The sequence below is a fragment of the Hyperolius riggenbachi genome, chromosome 5 (assembly GCF_040937935.1).
Source record: "Hyperolius riggenbachi isolate aHypRig1 chromosome 5, aHypRig1.pri, whole genome shotgun sequence".
Lineage (NCBI taxonomy): Eukaryota > Metazoa > Chordata > Amphibia > Anura > Hyperoliidae > Hyperolius > Hyperolius riggenbachi.
The window spans coordinates 388,773,229-388,787,569 of record NC_090650.1 but is presented as its reverse complement, the minus strand read 5'-3'; the positions used below and the strand labels follow the sequence as shown (position 1 = coordinate 388,787,569).

The 14,341-nt window shown below is 43.8% G+C and overlaps 1 protein-coding gene across 3 annotated transcripts in view; it reads right to left on the bottom strand.

The window, feature by feature from the left end:
• VPS13B (vacuolar protein sorting 13 homolog B) overlaps positions 1-14,341 on the bottom strand; it is a 1,202,086-nt gene that overhangs the window by 585,835 nt on the left and 601,910 nt on the right. For all 3 annotated transcript variants that reach the window (XM_068237718.1, XM_068237719.1, XM_068237717.1), the window contains exon 25: positions 5,476-5,679. In XM_068237718.1, coding sequence (XP_068093819.1) covers positions 5,476-5,679 — 204 coding nt within the window. The remainder of the gene's footprint in view (positions 1-5,475; positions 5,680-14,341) is intronic.

Below are 14,341 nucleotides of genomic sequence, written 5' to 3'. Positions count from 1 at the left end.
TCCATGGGTCCTGGCATCCAGGAGGAGTCTGGGGAAATACATGGGAAGCCATCCCTCTCTCAAGGTAAGTATCTAACTTTTTGTTGGGAGAACAACAAAAAAAAAATCACAGTTTTGCTTTAATCATCTTGGTTTAAGCATCAGATATACTTCCTATATCTAAATATTGCTGTATATTGGTATGAGCCTCCCCTCCCCCCACCCAAGTGTCGCTTAGCCTAGGCATCTGGAGTTCCACACGTTTTGGTATATAATAAACACTGCTGAAAGAAGAATCTATTTTCTGTGAGAAAGAAATGTTTAATTTGTTGGAACCTGTATTGTGCTATAGGAAGTTTTTTTTTTTCTTAGTAATTCTTAAGGTGGCCACACACAATACAATAAAATGATCCAATTTGACAGCAACTCCATAAAAAACATAATTTCTACTGAAAAATCAAAAGCTTTTGAGTGAAAATTCTGAGTTTTTTTTCTCTCTATTGGGAGTGGCAGAAGTTTTTGATCAATTTTTTTGTACGATTAAATGGTGTGTGGTAGTTTGACAACTTCGTAATGTAGAGGTGCAAGCAATTTTTTTTCAGAGTTTTCAATCAATTTTTTTTTATAATTGAAGAAAATTGAACACAGATTTTTTCAAATGTTACAATCAATTAGAAAAACTGATTGTAAATCTTGAATTGAAAAGAAATGTAAAAATGGTATGGTGTGTAGCCCCCTTTGAATGGAAGAATGAAAAAGGGAGAATGAGACTATTAAGGGTTAAGGACAACAATGCGCATGGACATCTTTTCTCAAATCAAAGCATGTTGGTGTAGTGGTTAATTAATTGGTTTCCCCCTAAATTGGCCCTAGTCTATAATACATACACTACATGATCCTTACATAGACATATGACTAAGGTAGGGACTAGATTGTTAGCCCCACTGAGGGACAGTTAGTGACAAGACAATATACTCTGTACAGCGCTGTGTGATATGTTGGCGCTGTATAAAACTAAAATAAATAAATCAAAAATAGCTTTACTGGCATGACCAAGATACAGATAGGCACTGCCAAAGCAGGAGGAAATGAGGATATATTAATCTTGTTACTTATTAGTTTCTTTTCTATATCATCACTTGCACTTTTTAATAAACAACAAAAGGTAATTTATCTGGCTATTACCTGTTTTTGAGTATAGCGGAATGAACCAGCTTCTGAAGAGAGCGTTACCCTCATACAGAGAATGCTATTGTTTTAAAAAGACTAGGTTGTGTTAACCCTTTCTTTTCTCAGACATAAGGCCCATACCCATAACGCAATCTGTCCGACAACGCTTTGAACATCGACGCGAATGCCGTTTAGTGACTATCACGGCAGATTGGATCTGGATCAACTCTGCAAAAGGCACCACGATCATTTGACTTCCCTTTCACGCCCACCATGTGACGTCGCATGTCCTCGTAGCCGAAAGATGGGTCGTGGAACGCTCGTCGTGAGGGAGACATAGCTGGATCCATCTTCCTCTGACAGGTGGTGAATGTTTAGCTTTAGAGTACTCAGAAGGGCCCGATTTCCCTATCTTTTGTTTATATTAGAATTGGTGGTGGCAGATTTTACCGTTTAATCATGCACTGCAATTGTATGTGTGTTCACATGCCCTCCTGGCCCATCTGTAGGCCCAATTCCAGCTATTAAGCACATCGATTGTATCCACGTGATTGGATTGTTGGTGGGCCTGAGTAGATTGGAGCCTTGAAGCAGGCTGACCAGTAGGGGGCATGTGTTCTCTCTATGAGGCACGAATACTTTCATTCCAGCGCAGGAGACTTGGGCGCTGCAGTGAGTAACTTCGGTGCCATCAGAAGAGGGAGCTGAAGTTACTTAAACACCATAATTCGGCCTCCAGCAATTGCTGGAAGCCAAATGATTTCATTCCCCACCATCCGTGGCGGCCTGGAGGGGTAATAGTATTTAACATTGATGGGAATTTGTGCAGGAGCAGGATAAGCCATACAGGCTGTATCCTGCGCCCAAGTCTCCTGCGCCGATTCCTCTCGTACGCCTGGGGCAGCCATACATATGCCAGATTCTTAGCAAAGGGGACCTAGACAGAGAATCTGTTAGCTTGTGTACAGTACAAGTCTTCAGACTCTAAGCAGTTGTATAAAGACAAACACAACATAATGGGCTTGATTCACAAAGCGGTGCTAACCTACTTAGCACGTCTAAAGCCTTTAGACGTGCTAACCAGGGTGCTAAGTAGGTTAATCAATTGAGAAATCCGGTGCTAACCTACTTAGCACCCTGGTTAGCACGTCTAAAGACTTTAGACGTGCTAAGTAGGTTAGCACCGTTTTGTGAATCAAGCCCAATGTATCTTATATGGACTATTAGATGTTGTACACAAGGCTGAAGTATGAGTCATGGAAACCAATAACAATTACATAATGAAAGAAAACACTTACACGTTGACAGGGATGCAGCCATATTACTCTGCATTAAAAATTTTCTGTCCAAATTCCAATTGTTTTTTCAAACCTAAAGATGGTGAAATAATCATATTCCACCCCACCCACCAATTTTAAAAGCTGCCCGCAAGTCTTATGTTACTGCTAATGTGGTATCACACTTTGTGGGGCTGGTGTACATGAGTATGGCTATCACAGCTGGAAACAACTTTACACCTGACATTCTGCAAGACACAGAACAAAGTGATTCATTGCTGTGAGCTGCTGGCTGGAACTCTGGAAAAGGTGCTGGAGAGGCAGCTAATGTGGGAACGTGTGTCCTCATAATGATAAAATCTTCCCAGACCCGCATCACAAGCTGATGAATCAGAGAGGTGGACTTCTCTGTATCGGGGAACTGATGACTTCCAGGAGCCACATCATACACAGCAACAGCATGAACAACCCAAACACAGTCGTGGCTAAAAGCTGTGGGGCTTCCAACTCTCTGCCAAACTTCATAATGTAATGTGGATTAAAACATGTATGCTGCATTCACAGTGGGATGTTATGGTCCTGCGTTAATAAAGTTTTATAACGCAGTTTACCGCACTTCAATGTTAAGGATATGCGACATTAGCATCACATTGTAGATGTTGCAATATGGTAACGCATTGCTGCTGTGCGTTACTTCTAAATGCAGACATTAACAGATACAGGGAAGGATACCTTTCATCCCTGTATGCTTCACTGTATCTACTGTATGCAAATGTAATGCAGCGTAAATGTGCGTTGCAACTTTTTGGGTGTGTTGCGTTGTAATTTTGCATTGCGACTTTAACGTTGCAAGGTTGATCGGCCACTAAGTCGAATAGTGTACGGCTACCTTAAGCGTATGGCCAGCTTTACTTTCCCTTAAGGAGACACTGAAGCAGAAAAAAAAAATTATGATAAAATGATTTGTATGTGTAGTACAGCTAAGAAATAAAGCGTTAGGAGCAGAGACATAAGTCTAATATTGTTTCCAGTACAGGAAGAGTTAAGAAACTCCAGCTGTTATCTATGCAAAAGAGCCACTGAGCTCTACAACTTTCAAAGTCGCAGAGAGCTCTGTCTTCTGAAGCTTGTTCTCTCAAGTGTCAGTCACTGTATTTTCTTTTTCTCTGCAGAGGACAGGTCACTGGCCTGCTCTGTAAAATCCTTTAGAATGCTGAGTAGTGTGTAAACTGCAAATATTAGAGAATGATGCAATGTTATAAAAAACACTATGTATTTATTAATATACAGTAAAACCTTGGATTGAGAGTAACTTTGTTTAACCACTTGAGGACCCACCCTTTACCCCCCCTTAAGGACCAGCGTTATTTTTTGTGATCTGTGCTGGGTGGGCTCTGCAGCCCCCAGCACAGATCAAAGGGCACACAGAGCGATCAGATCGCCCCCCCTTTTTCCCCCCTATGGGGATGATGTGCAGGGGGGGGTCTGATGGCTCCTCCTGTCTGGCATGTTGCGGGGGGGGGGCACCTCAAAGCCCCCCTCCACGGCAAATTTCCCCCCTCCCTCTCCTATTTGCTCATCCCCGGTGATCGGGGCTGCACAGGACGCTATCCGTCCTGTGCAGCCAGTGACAGGCTGTCCCCTGTCACATGGCGGCGATCCCCGGCCGCTGATTGGCCGAGGATCGCCGATCTGCCTTACGGCGCTGCTGCGCAGCAGCGCCGTACAATGTAAACAAAGCGGATTATTTCCGCTCGTGTTTACATTTAGCCTGCGAGCCGCGAGCGGCGGCCCGCAGGCTATTCACGGAGCCCCTCGCCGTGAATTGACAGGAAGCAGCCGCTCGCGCGAGCGGCTGCTTCCTGATCAATCAGCCTGCAGCTGGCGACGCATGACTGCGTCGCTGGTCCTGCAGCTGCCACTTTGCCGACGCGCGGTATGAGTGCGCGGTCGGCAAGTGGTTAAAGAGATCATGGCTCAGACTGGGTTCTCACAGAGCAGCGGCTGTCCTCCGCATTGCAAAAAAAAAAAAAAAAAAAAAAAAAAAAAAACCCTATCTTTGCAATATAGAAAAAATGTACCTTACAGCCCTGGATTGTTGGACCCAACCTTTCACTGTCAACAACCTGATGCCCTCTTGCGCCACCTGCCTAGCAGTCTGAAACTAGCTCCTTCTCTGATCAATGGGTAACTAGAGTGAGGCAATTCAAGTAGCCTAGAGGTGGGAAGACTGCAAACCCCACCACTAATGCCAAGCTGTAGACCGGGGATGTACTGCAACAGGAAATGCATTCTCTGCAAAAACAGAATGTTAATGCAGAGAACTGTTTTTATTTTGCAAAGTTTAACATACAGTACATCATGGCTGTGCTAATACATCAGCAGGAACATATCATGGAGACATTTTAAACAACGGTAGTAAAGATGGAAATGGAGTCTGCTATATTTATTTCATTTTAGACAATGCAAATTGCCTGGCCGTCCTGCTGATCCTCTGCCTCTAATTTATTTAGCCATAGACCGCGAACAAGCATGCAGATCAGGTGTTTGATTTAAGTTTGACTTGCATGCTTGTTTCAGGTGGGTGATTCAGACACTGATGATGCATGAAATATCAGAAGGATGCCAGGAAACTGGTATTGTTTAAAAGGAAATAAATATGGCAGCCTCCATATTTCTCTCACTTCATTTTTTAAACATTGTTTTAAAGCTTTTGCTAATAACTTTTTTAGGAGGCATACCAGTGCTTTAAAAATGCGACATTGATAATCAGATAACAGTCAGATCTTTTCATACACAAGTAATAGTAGTAATGGAATTGTCTTGTTGCTCTGGGCAACGCCTGCAGAATACTTCCATGATTTCCCTATCAGTGATAAAGCATCTCTAGGATAATCTGTCCTGATGTGTTCTATGGCTACGGGAGGTGGACCAGAATGAAAAGCAGAGTATGAATGCGCTGTGATGGATCAGTCCTACACCCAGTTACATGAAGAAGTCTGCAATGCTTTATGTGCTGATAGTGCACTCATTTATCACCAACACTTACCTCAGTAGTGGTCCCAACCTCAGCAGATGGGCTGCATGTGCTGGTATCGTGCTGCGCAGTGCCAACACTGCTCCGGATTGGAGAGCTCGGGGCGGCACCCGATAAGGAGTCAAAGTGAATGGAGGACTGATACAAGACCCCCCTCTTCTGAATCCTCTCCCATACCTTGCTCATGGTGTCTGTTAGCTGATATAACAACTCCACCTACAAATAAGGAACACATTTCATCAGAGATCAAAAAGACGAAAACTATAGGAGATTACGTATAACCAAAAACATAACCGATAAAATACTGTACAAAGGGCTTGTTCACACCAAAGTGTCTATTCATAGCAAAACAACATGACTTAAAGAGGAACTCCAAGCTAAATATTAATAAATGACACACTATCCATTCATGTGTAAAGTTAAACATTGAAATTGTCCCCTTTTGAGGTGCTATGCACCGTGTAAGGATTTGTCGCAAGAGGGATATCATAGATCTACACCATGCTGGTTACAAGCCGAGACCTAATATCGCCTATCTGTAGCAAATGGGAGGATGCTTGGGGAAGGTGTTTTCAGACTCATGTTGGTAGAACAAGCTCATCCTGGCCCACAAAGCATTCATGTCTGCCTGTATATAGGAATCGGGGTATAAGATGCTCTCAATTGGTACAGCAACCTGGACAAGCTCCATAGGATGTTCCCCAAACTCCAGCGCCTTGCGTTGGTGATGCGGGGCTCACATATACATACTTGCTACACATCTTCTGGAGCTGCCTGAACCTGAGGCCCCATTGGGACTCAGCGAAGTTCATCATCTCCTCAATGAACGTTGTGTAACCCTCCCCTGATCCTGTGTACTACCTCCTGCACAATTTTCCCAGGAGACTGGGAAAATATAAGAAATCCCTTTCTAAATATCTAAATAATGCTGCCAGACTTATGATATCATATCACTGGAAATCTAATCAGCCCCCATCTGTAGCAGTTAGCAGTTTGACTACAGTAATAATACCACCCCTGCCCAACAACTTGTAGAAAGAAGTACAATGTACACTAAACTCTTTGTTACTCATCTTACCAAATGAAAGTATAGCAAATCAAACAAATATTCTCACTAAGGCCCGGTTCACACTTGCGGTTCTCTGCCAAACGGACCGGATGACCTGACTGGATCCGGATCGGAACCGTACGGTTCTGATCCGGATCCGATCTGGATCCGGTCAGGTTGCATCAGGTGTTCATCAGGATGCGATCCGGATCAGTTTGGCAAAAGATAGTAGAAATAGAATAAGAATGTTGGGGTCTGGGAGGTCAGCAGAAGGTGGACCTGTGGAATCAGGCCCTCCGCTGTTTAGCACTCACCTCCACCTCCGACATACTGCCAACATCTCCAGCACGTTTAAAGTCACTGCTGCTCCACTCCAAAATGCTTGCCCATGTGTCCCCATCCAAAATCGCCGCTACAATACGCATAGGAAGTGGGGTAGAACATCCGGATTTTTAGCCAGTGTGTTGTGCGCTCTCCGGTTCTAATTGGTTTGTATTGGCCGGATGGTGCAGTCCGGCTCCGCTCCGGATACGGCTGCCGGAGGAGCCGGACCAAAAAATAGCGCATGTTGGGTCTTATGCCGGAGTCCGGATCCGGTCCGGACGAAACGGACGCATGTGAACGGACGCATAGGCTTTCATTGCTATGCCGTGCGTCCGTTCTGCATGCGGTCCGGCTCCGGCACGGTGATTCCGGACGGCGACCGCTAATGTGAACCGGGCCTTAAAGTTATACAAATAAATAAAACACCATCGTGAACCTGCACATATCCCAGTTGATACAGGGGAAGGCAAAAAAACTTTACATGGTCTGGGCCAATCAGACTTAAAAGGGAAAAATTCCTTCCCGACTCTAGATGGCAGTCAGATAAATCGCTGGATCAACTCTTCCGGGAATCACCTAAAAAGTATAGCCGTGGATGCCCTTCAATGCAAGGAAATAATTCAAGCCCTCTTTAAATGCAGATATAGCGTTTGCCATAACTACTTTCTGAGATAAGAGGTTTCAGATTTTAACCACTCTCACTGTGAAGGACCCCTTTCTAAATAGATGGCAAAAACTTTTTTCCTCCACACACAAATCATGTCCCCTTGCCCGTAGAACAACCCTAGGGACAAATAGCTCTTCTGCCAAGCTTTTGTATTGTCCTCTGATGTATTTATACACGTTAATCAGGTCGCCTCTGAGTCGCTTTTTTTCCAAGCTAAATAAGCCCAGTTTGTCCAACCTTTCTTAGTAAGAGAGATCTTCCATCCCTCTGATTAACTTAGTTTCCCGTCTTCATAGTACTTATGTCTGGCATACATAGTATTTCTAGAATGCAGCTTAAACCACCAGCTGCTCATGAAATTTGCTACTATAACATCTCCACTACTATAATGGCCTCAATTCACTAAGCAGTTTAGACTAGTCTACTGATAGTTTGGTGTAATGTTTTAGACCTGTTTTTAGACCTGGTCTAACATTCAGTAATTACACAATTCACAAAGGCAAACAAGGAGTAACCACGCCCACTTTTTCTGACAGAGATTAGACCAGCTGATTTCTGTAGATAAAGTGATTCTGTGAGGTATTTTAGATGTAAGGATGGAACCTTTTGAATTAATTATGCAGGAGTTGAATTGTATGCAGAAGATAGCTCATCAAAGGAGAAATAAGTCAGTCATAGCTATTTGTTTGTGAATTGCATATTTTGATCATTTCCCCTGCTTTACCGTCCTAATTACCAAATGGTTTAGACCAGGTCTAAAAACAGGTCTAAGGGCCCTTTTCCACCTGCAATCGCTAGCGTTCATGCTGAACGCTAGCGATTGCTGAATCGCAAAACTGGCGATTCCCCCGACGTTTGCGGCCGCGATTTTGCTATGCTATGCACTGCATAGCAAAATCGCGGCAATTATCGCTCCGCCGAGCGTTCGCGTTCCCGACAAAAGCGAATCGCGGTAGTGGAAATGACCTACCGCGATTCCTATGTTAAAAAGCAAACCGTAGCGATTGTAAAATCGCTAGCGGTTTGCGGTTTTGCGATTCAGCCAGCGCAAACGCGCTGGTGGAAAAGGGCCCTAAAACATTTGGTAATAGTGAATTCACCTTTGATGCACCAAACCATCAGTAGACTAGTCTAAACTGCTTAGTGAATTGAGGCCATATGTTGTTTAATTAGCACATTTTATTCTACAAAGGCAGATTTGTGTCTTGAAGAACAACCCATTCTACTTCAGACTTGGACCGCAATCATGTCTTCATCACTGATGGTAGAATGTTAACTAACTGAAAATACAAGTACCATAAAAGTGCAATTCTTTTTACTATGGATGGATAAAAATTGCTAAAAGTGCTGATAATTGCTGCACTAATATAAAAACCTGACACAAAAAGGAGGGAAGATAAAGCGATCAAAATAGAAATGAACAGCCTTTATGGACGTAAACGAAGTCTTAGATAATAAACAAAAATGTGAGAGAGCGTAGAAGGCATGAAAGAATGTCAGAAACCAGGCTGCATCGATAATCTTTACAAAGAAAACATTTTGGCAAGGACTTTAGCTCTTTAGCGATAGCAAATGATTGCCGGTTGCTTCTGGAGATGGGGAGATTTCAGAAAGTAAATATATAAACAGACGGCAAGCCAAAGAGCCTGGGCCGTACCATCACAACTGCAGAAAAGGCATGTCTGCAACCCAGCGCAGCAAACCGCTGGGATTTGTCATATCAATATTCGCAGCACATAATGTTTAGTTTGCACATTGTTTGACTGCGTTGGAAGATATTTACACAAGGCTTCGTAAATAAGCATTAATCATGCAATGTATATGACACTGTATTTGCTATACAATACGGTTATGCACAAAAAGAAAAAAACGAGGACATGGCCTGGTAGTAGAACACAGCTGGATGCCATATTGGATATACAGAAGCAAGATTACTATGTACACACACTATATAAGAGTATTTGCTTACTTTTTGATCTTTCATATTGTTACAGGTTCTTAACACAATTTTTTTTTTGATCTCCACAAAATATAGTATAAAACATAAAAAGACAGTGGACCATAGCCTATCCTTTAACTCGCCAGCGTGCTGGTGAGTCAGAAAATCAGGTAACGATATGCTAACTGATCCGATTGAACCTAGCATTCAATGGTGTGTTAAAAAACATGCTTGGGTGATTTTATCACCCAGTGGGTTCATTACACCCTATCCTACTCCCCTTTTCATGCTTCCAGGAAGAGATGCTACCCTTCAGACATGCGTGTTGCTTAGAGTTGCTAGGAGCAGGTCTTATGTTCCTAAAGCACATTTTCTGCTGCAGTAACCAAGCATCTGGGAGCCTCCTTTACCAAGAAGAACTCCAGAGCTCCTCACCAGACTACCACCGCTGTTCATCTATCCACTACTGGTACCACCGGCCCTGTTGGTCCTTGCCCCGTAGCGCTGCTCCTCCCAGCAGCTCAGCCATGCACCTCCCACCCTACCGCGACCTGAGCGTTTGCTTAGACTTGCTAGGAGAAGGTCTTAAGTCCCTAACAAATCTCCAGAGCTCCCGCCAGGCTACCGCTGCTGCTGGTCTATCCACTGCTGGTACCACCGGCCCTGTTTGTTGTCACTCTGTAGCGCTGTTCCTTCCAGCAGCTCAGCCATGCACCCCCAGCCCTACCTGCCCCCAAGGTATGGCACTCTTTCACTCTGTAATTATGTGAGCCCCAGCAAAGTATCTCTGAGGCTTCTGTCAGGGCTCCCCATTGATCCAAGTTCTGAACAAATGAGAATACTTCCTAAGAAGAATTTTCACTGGTCTATTAAAATGACTAAAAGGAGTCTCAGCGGTTCAGACTGTGGACCAATAGGAAGCCCTGGCAGGAGCTTCAACGTTGCTCTGCCAGGGCTTACAGTATTACAAAGCCACAGAGTGCCGGCAAGGAGCCGAAAGGGGTGGTGGATGTTCGCTGGTGCTGCAGGGAGAGTACCAATGGTTCCAGGGGTGCCTGGCTGAACTGTCAGGAGGATCAGTGATCCAAGGGCTGTAGAAGCTGAAGAAGATGGTTTAAACAAGGACTCTAACTACTTGTGCTGGTACGATGGGTTTTAAATGCCGCAATTTTTTATTTTTTTCTAGCTCTTCATTTTTTGTGTCATATGCTGTTAAGATGGTGTTTACTGTCACTATTTATTTTACAGGTAGTCCCCGACTTACGGACGACACGCCGATACAAACAGCATGGATTCAGTGTTTCCATGGGAAGAAACCAATTTTTTTTTCAAATTGGACTTGTAGCTTTTGAGAAAATCGATTTTAAAAAATTCAAAGAAAAAATGGCTTTTAAACTTGTATAAGCAGGTACAGAGGGCAGAGGTGACACAGAGGGGGATACTTAAGGCACAGGGGGCACAGAGGAGGTACAGGGGACAAAGATAGCACATTGTTCCGACTTAAGAACAGATTCAGGTTAAGAACGAACCTACAGTCCCTATCTCGTTTGTTAACCGGGAACTACTTGTATTCGATTTCATATGCTGGGAAGATGGTTTTAAATGCCACAGTTCTATTTAGCTTACAGTTAATGGTGCATGTAACCAACCTAGGTACAATTTGAACTCAGAATTTACGATGTCTCCCCATCACCACAGTCTCCTTTATGTTATGTTGAGGAAACGGTTTATCTTATCAATTTAGCCAGGATGCCTGGGAAAGCCTCCTGAAGTAACAGTTAAGGTATCTAATTACTTTTACTTATGTTTGCTAAAGAATGTTTACCGTCTGTATATCAGTATATATAAGCTGTGTTTTTCAGGTTTTGTCAGGAACCAAGTCCGACGAAGGCTTTATATTCATCTCTAAGTAAGCCAATAAATGGTATCATCCTGATTCAAAACGCCATGCTTTTACTGATGGCTAAGGCCCGGTTCACATTAGCGGTGGCCGTCCGGAATCGCCGTGCCGGAGCCGGACCGCTTTCAGAATGGACGGAACGGACGCACGGCATGGCAATGAAAGCCTATGCGTCCGTTCACATGCGTCCGTTCTGCCGGACCGGAGCCGGACCGGATCCGGGCCGGATCCGGACTCCGGCGTCCGTTCCAACATGCGCTATTTTTTGGTCCGGCTCCTCCGGCAGCCGTATCCGGAGCGGAGCCGGACTGCACCATCCGGCCAATACAAAGCAATGAGAGCCGGAGAGCGCACAACACACTGGCTACAAAAACCGGACGTTCTACCCCACTTCCTATGCATTTTGGATGGGGACCACATGGGCCCAGCGAAGAGTGGGGCAGCAGCGATTTCATGCTGGAGCTCTTTTTGCCAGCAACATGTCTGCTGAAGGAGGCGAACAACAGAGAGAATTCCCAGGTTTACGAGTAACAACAGAGAGAATTCCCAGGTTTACGAGTAACAACAGAGAGAATTCCCAGGTTTACGAGTAAATGCCTGGATCCATGGTCCCAACTGCAGTCTCTGTATCCACGGATGGTCTCCACACGTCCACCTGTCTCCAACAATGACCCCAGACCCTTCTGCTGACCTCCCAGACCCCAGGTAATTAAAAGGATGTTATCTCCTTAAGAAACCGGATCCGGACCGCAACCGTGTTCACACCGCACGGAAACCGGATGCAAACGGACCGGATCCGGATAGGAACCGTACGGATCAGGTCCGGTCCGGATACGGTGCGGTCCGGACATCCGGTGCGGTTTTTACTAAACCGCAAGTGTGAACCGGGCCTAACACGGTACAACACTCTACTGTTTCCAAAATAACAAACACTTCATGGTCATTTTCATGGAGAAATCAGGAGTCTTGTCTAATTTCATAAGGAAGTAAATTAATTGGGGCCTCCACTGTACATCTCATTTCTATGTACAAATCTGTATTTTAAATGGTGCAATTTTTAGTGGCCCTTTAAGCAGTAACAAGTGCAGTAATAAAATGTGTGCCTGGGGAACTACTTTAAGTGCTTATGTCTTTGCTCTGGACCATTATGCACTATTTTAAACCAAGACTTTAAAACGTTTAAAGAATTCAACAACTTATGTTGGATGAACAGATACACAAAAAATCGGAGGTTATTGATGACTTGTTCTTTCTCAATTTTCCCTGGTAATGAAAGCTTTCAACACACAAAGTCTGGGCAATTTTTGTACCGCACTTCTTGAATTTTCTATGGATTTGCTTCTTTTGTTCTTTGCATAGCTTAAAGCCATGCAATTAGCAAACCGATGGCTCTATCATCGGGAATTTGATTCACAATGTAACAATACAATAAGAATTCGTGAAATGTGATTTTCCAAGCCAGAAAATGAACCTGGCAGCACAGGGAAAAAAAAAAAACAATCAACACTGATAACTCTCAACAAAGGTATTGCAATTGTTAGCGTCGGACAAAATTGTGTTGGGCGGAGCAGTGCTTTTCAGCGCTGCTAGATTTGGGCGCAGCCGGCGCTTCCATAGACTACAATAGGAATCATTCCTATTGCAGCTCTCAGTGAGTAACGTCGGCTCCGTCAGAAGACGGAGCCGAGGTTGCTTAAAAACATAATAATTCGGCCTCCAGCAATTGCTGGAAGCCGACTTATTTCATTCCCCCACTATCCATGGCGGCCTGGAGGGGGAATAGTAATTAAATCGGCCCGGACTTGTGCAGAAGCAGGATCAGCCATATACCGGCTGTATCCTGCGCCCAAGTCTACCAGTGCCGATTTCAAATGAACTCGTGTTGATCACAAACAGCAGGAGAAGATGTAGGCTGGTTTCACACATGGGCCCATATGCACACTTTGGCCCATATTCAATTCACTTTTTCACCTAAGTTTTCTCCTAGGTGATATCTCTAGAATTAAAATACATTTTAAACCACCAGCAAGCAAACACATACTCAAAGTAATTCTGATACTACCTTTTTACCTACTTGTTGGTAGTTTTTCCATTGCAAAGTGATAAAAAGTTATAAATTGAAAATGAAAAATTCTCTCCTAGGAGAAAACGCAGGTGAAAAAGTGAATTGCATATGGTCCTTGCTCTACTTACAGTGTTGTGAAAAACTATTTGCCCCCTTCCTGATTTCTTATTCTTTTGCATGTTTGTCACACTTAAATGTTTCTGCTCATCAAAAACCGTTAACAATTAGTCAAAGATAACATAATTGAACACAAAATGCAGTTTTAAATGATGTTTTTTATTATTTAGTGAGAAAAAAACCTCAAAACCTACATGGCCCTGTGTGAAAAAGAAATTGCCCCCTGAACCTAATAACTGGTTGGGCCACCCTTAGCAGCAATAACTGCAATCAAGCGTTTGCGATAACTTGCAACGAGTCTTTTACAGCGCTCTGGAGGAATTTTGGCCCACTCATCTTTGCAGAATTGTTGTAATTCAGCTTTATTTGAGGGTTTTCTAGCATGAACCGCCTTTTTAAGGTCATGCCACAACATCTCAATAGGATTCAGGTCAGGACTTTGACTAGGCCTCTCCAAAGTCTTCATTTTGTTTTTATTCAGCCATTCAGAGGTGAATTTGCTGGTGTGTTTTGAGTCATTGTCCTGCTGCAGCACCCACGATCGCTTCAGCTTGAGTTGACGAAGAGATGGCGGGACATTCTCCTTCAGGATTTTTTGGCAGACTGTAGAATTCATGGTTCCATCTATCACAGCATGCCTTCCAGGTCCTGAAGCAGCAAAACAACCCCAGACCATCACACTACCACCACCATATTTTACTGTTGGTATGATGTTCTTCTGCTGAAATGCTGTATTACTTCTACGCCAGATGTAACGGGACACGCACCTTCCAAAAAGTTCAACTTTTGTCTCGTCGGTCAACAAGGTATTTTCCCAA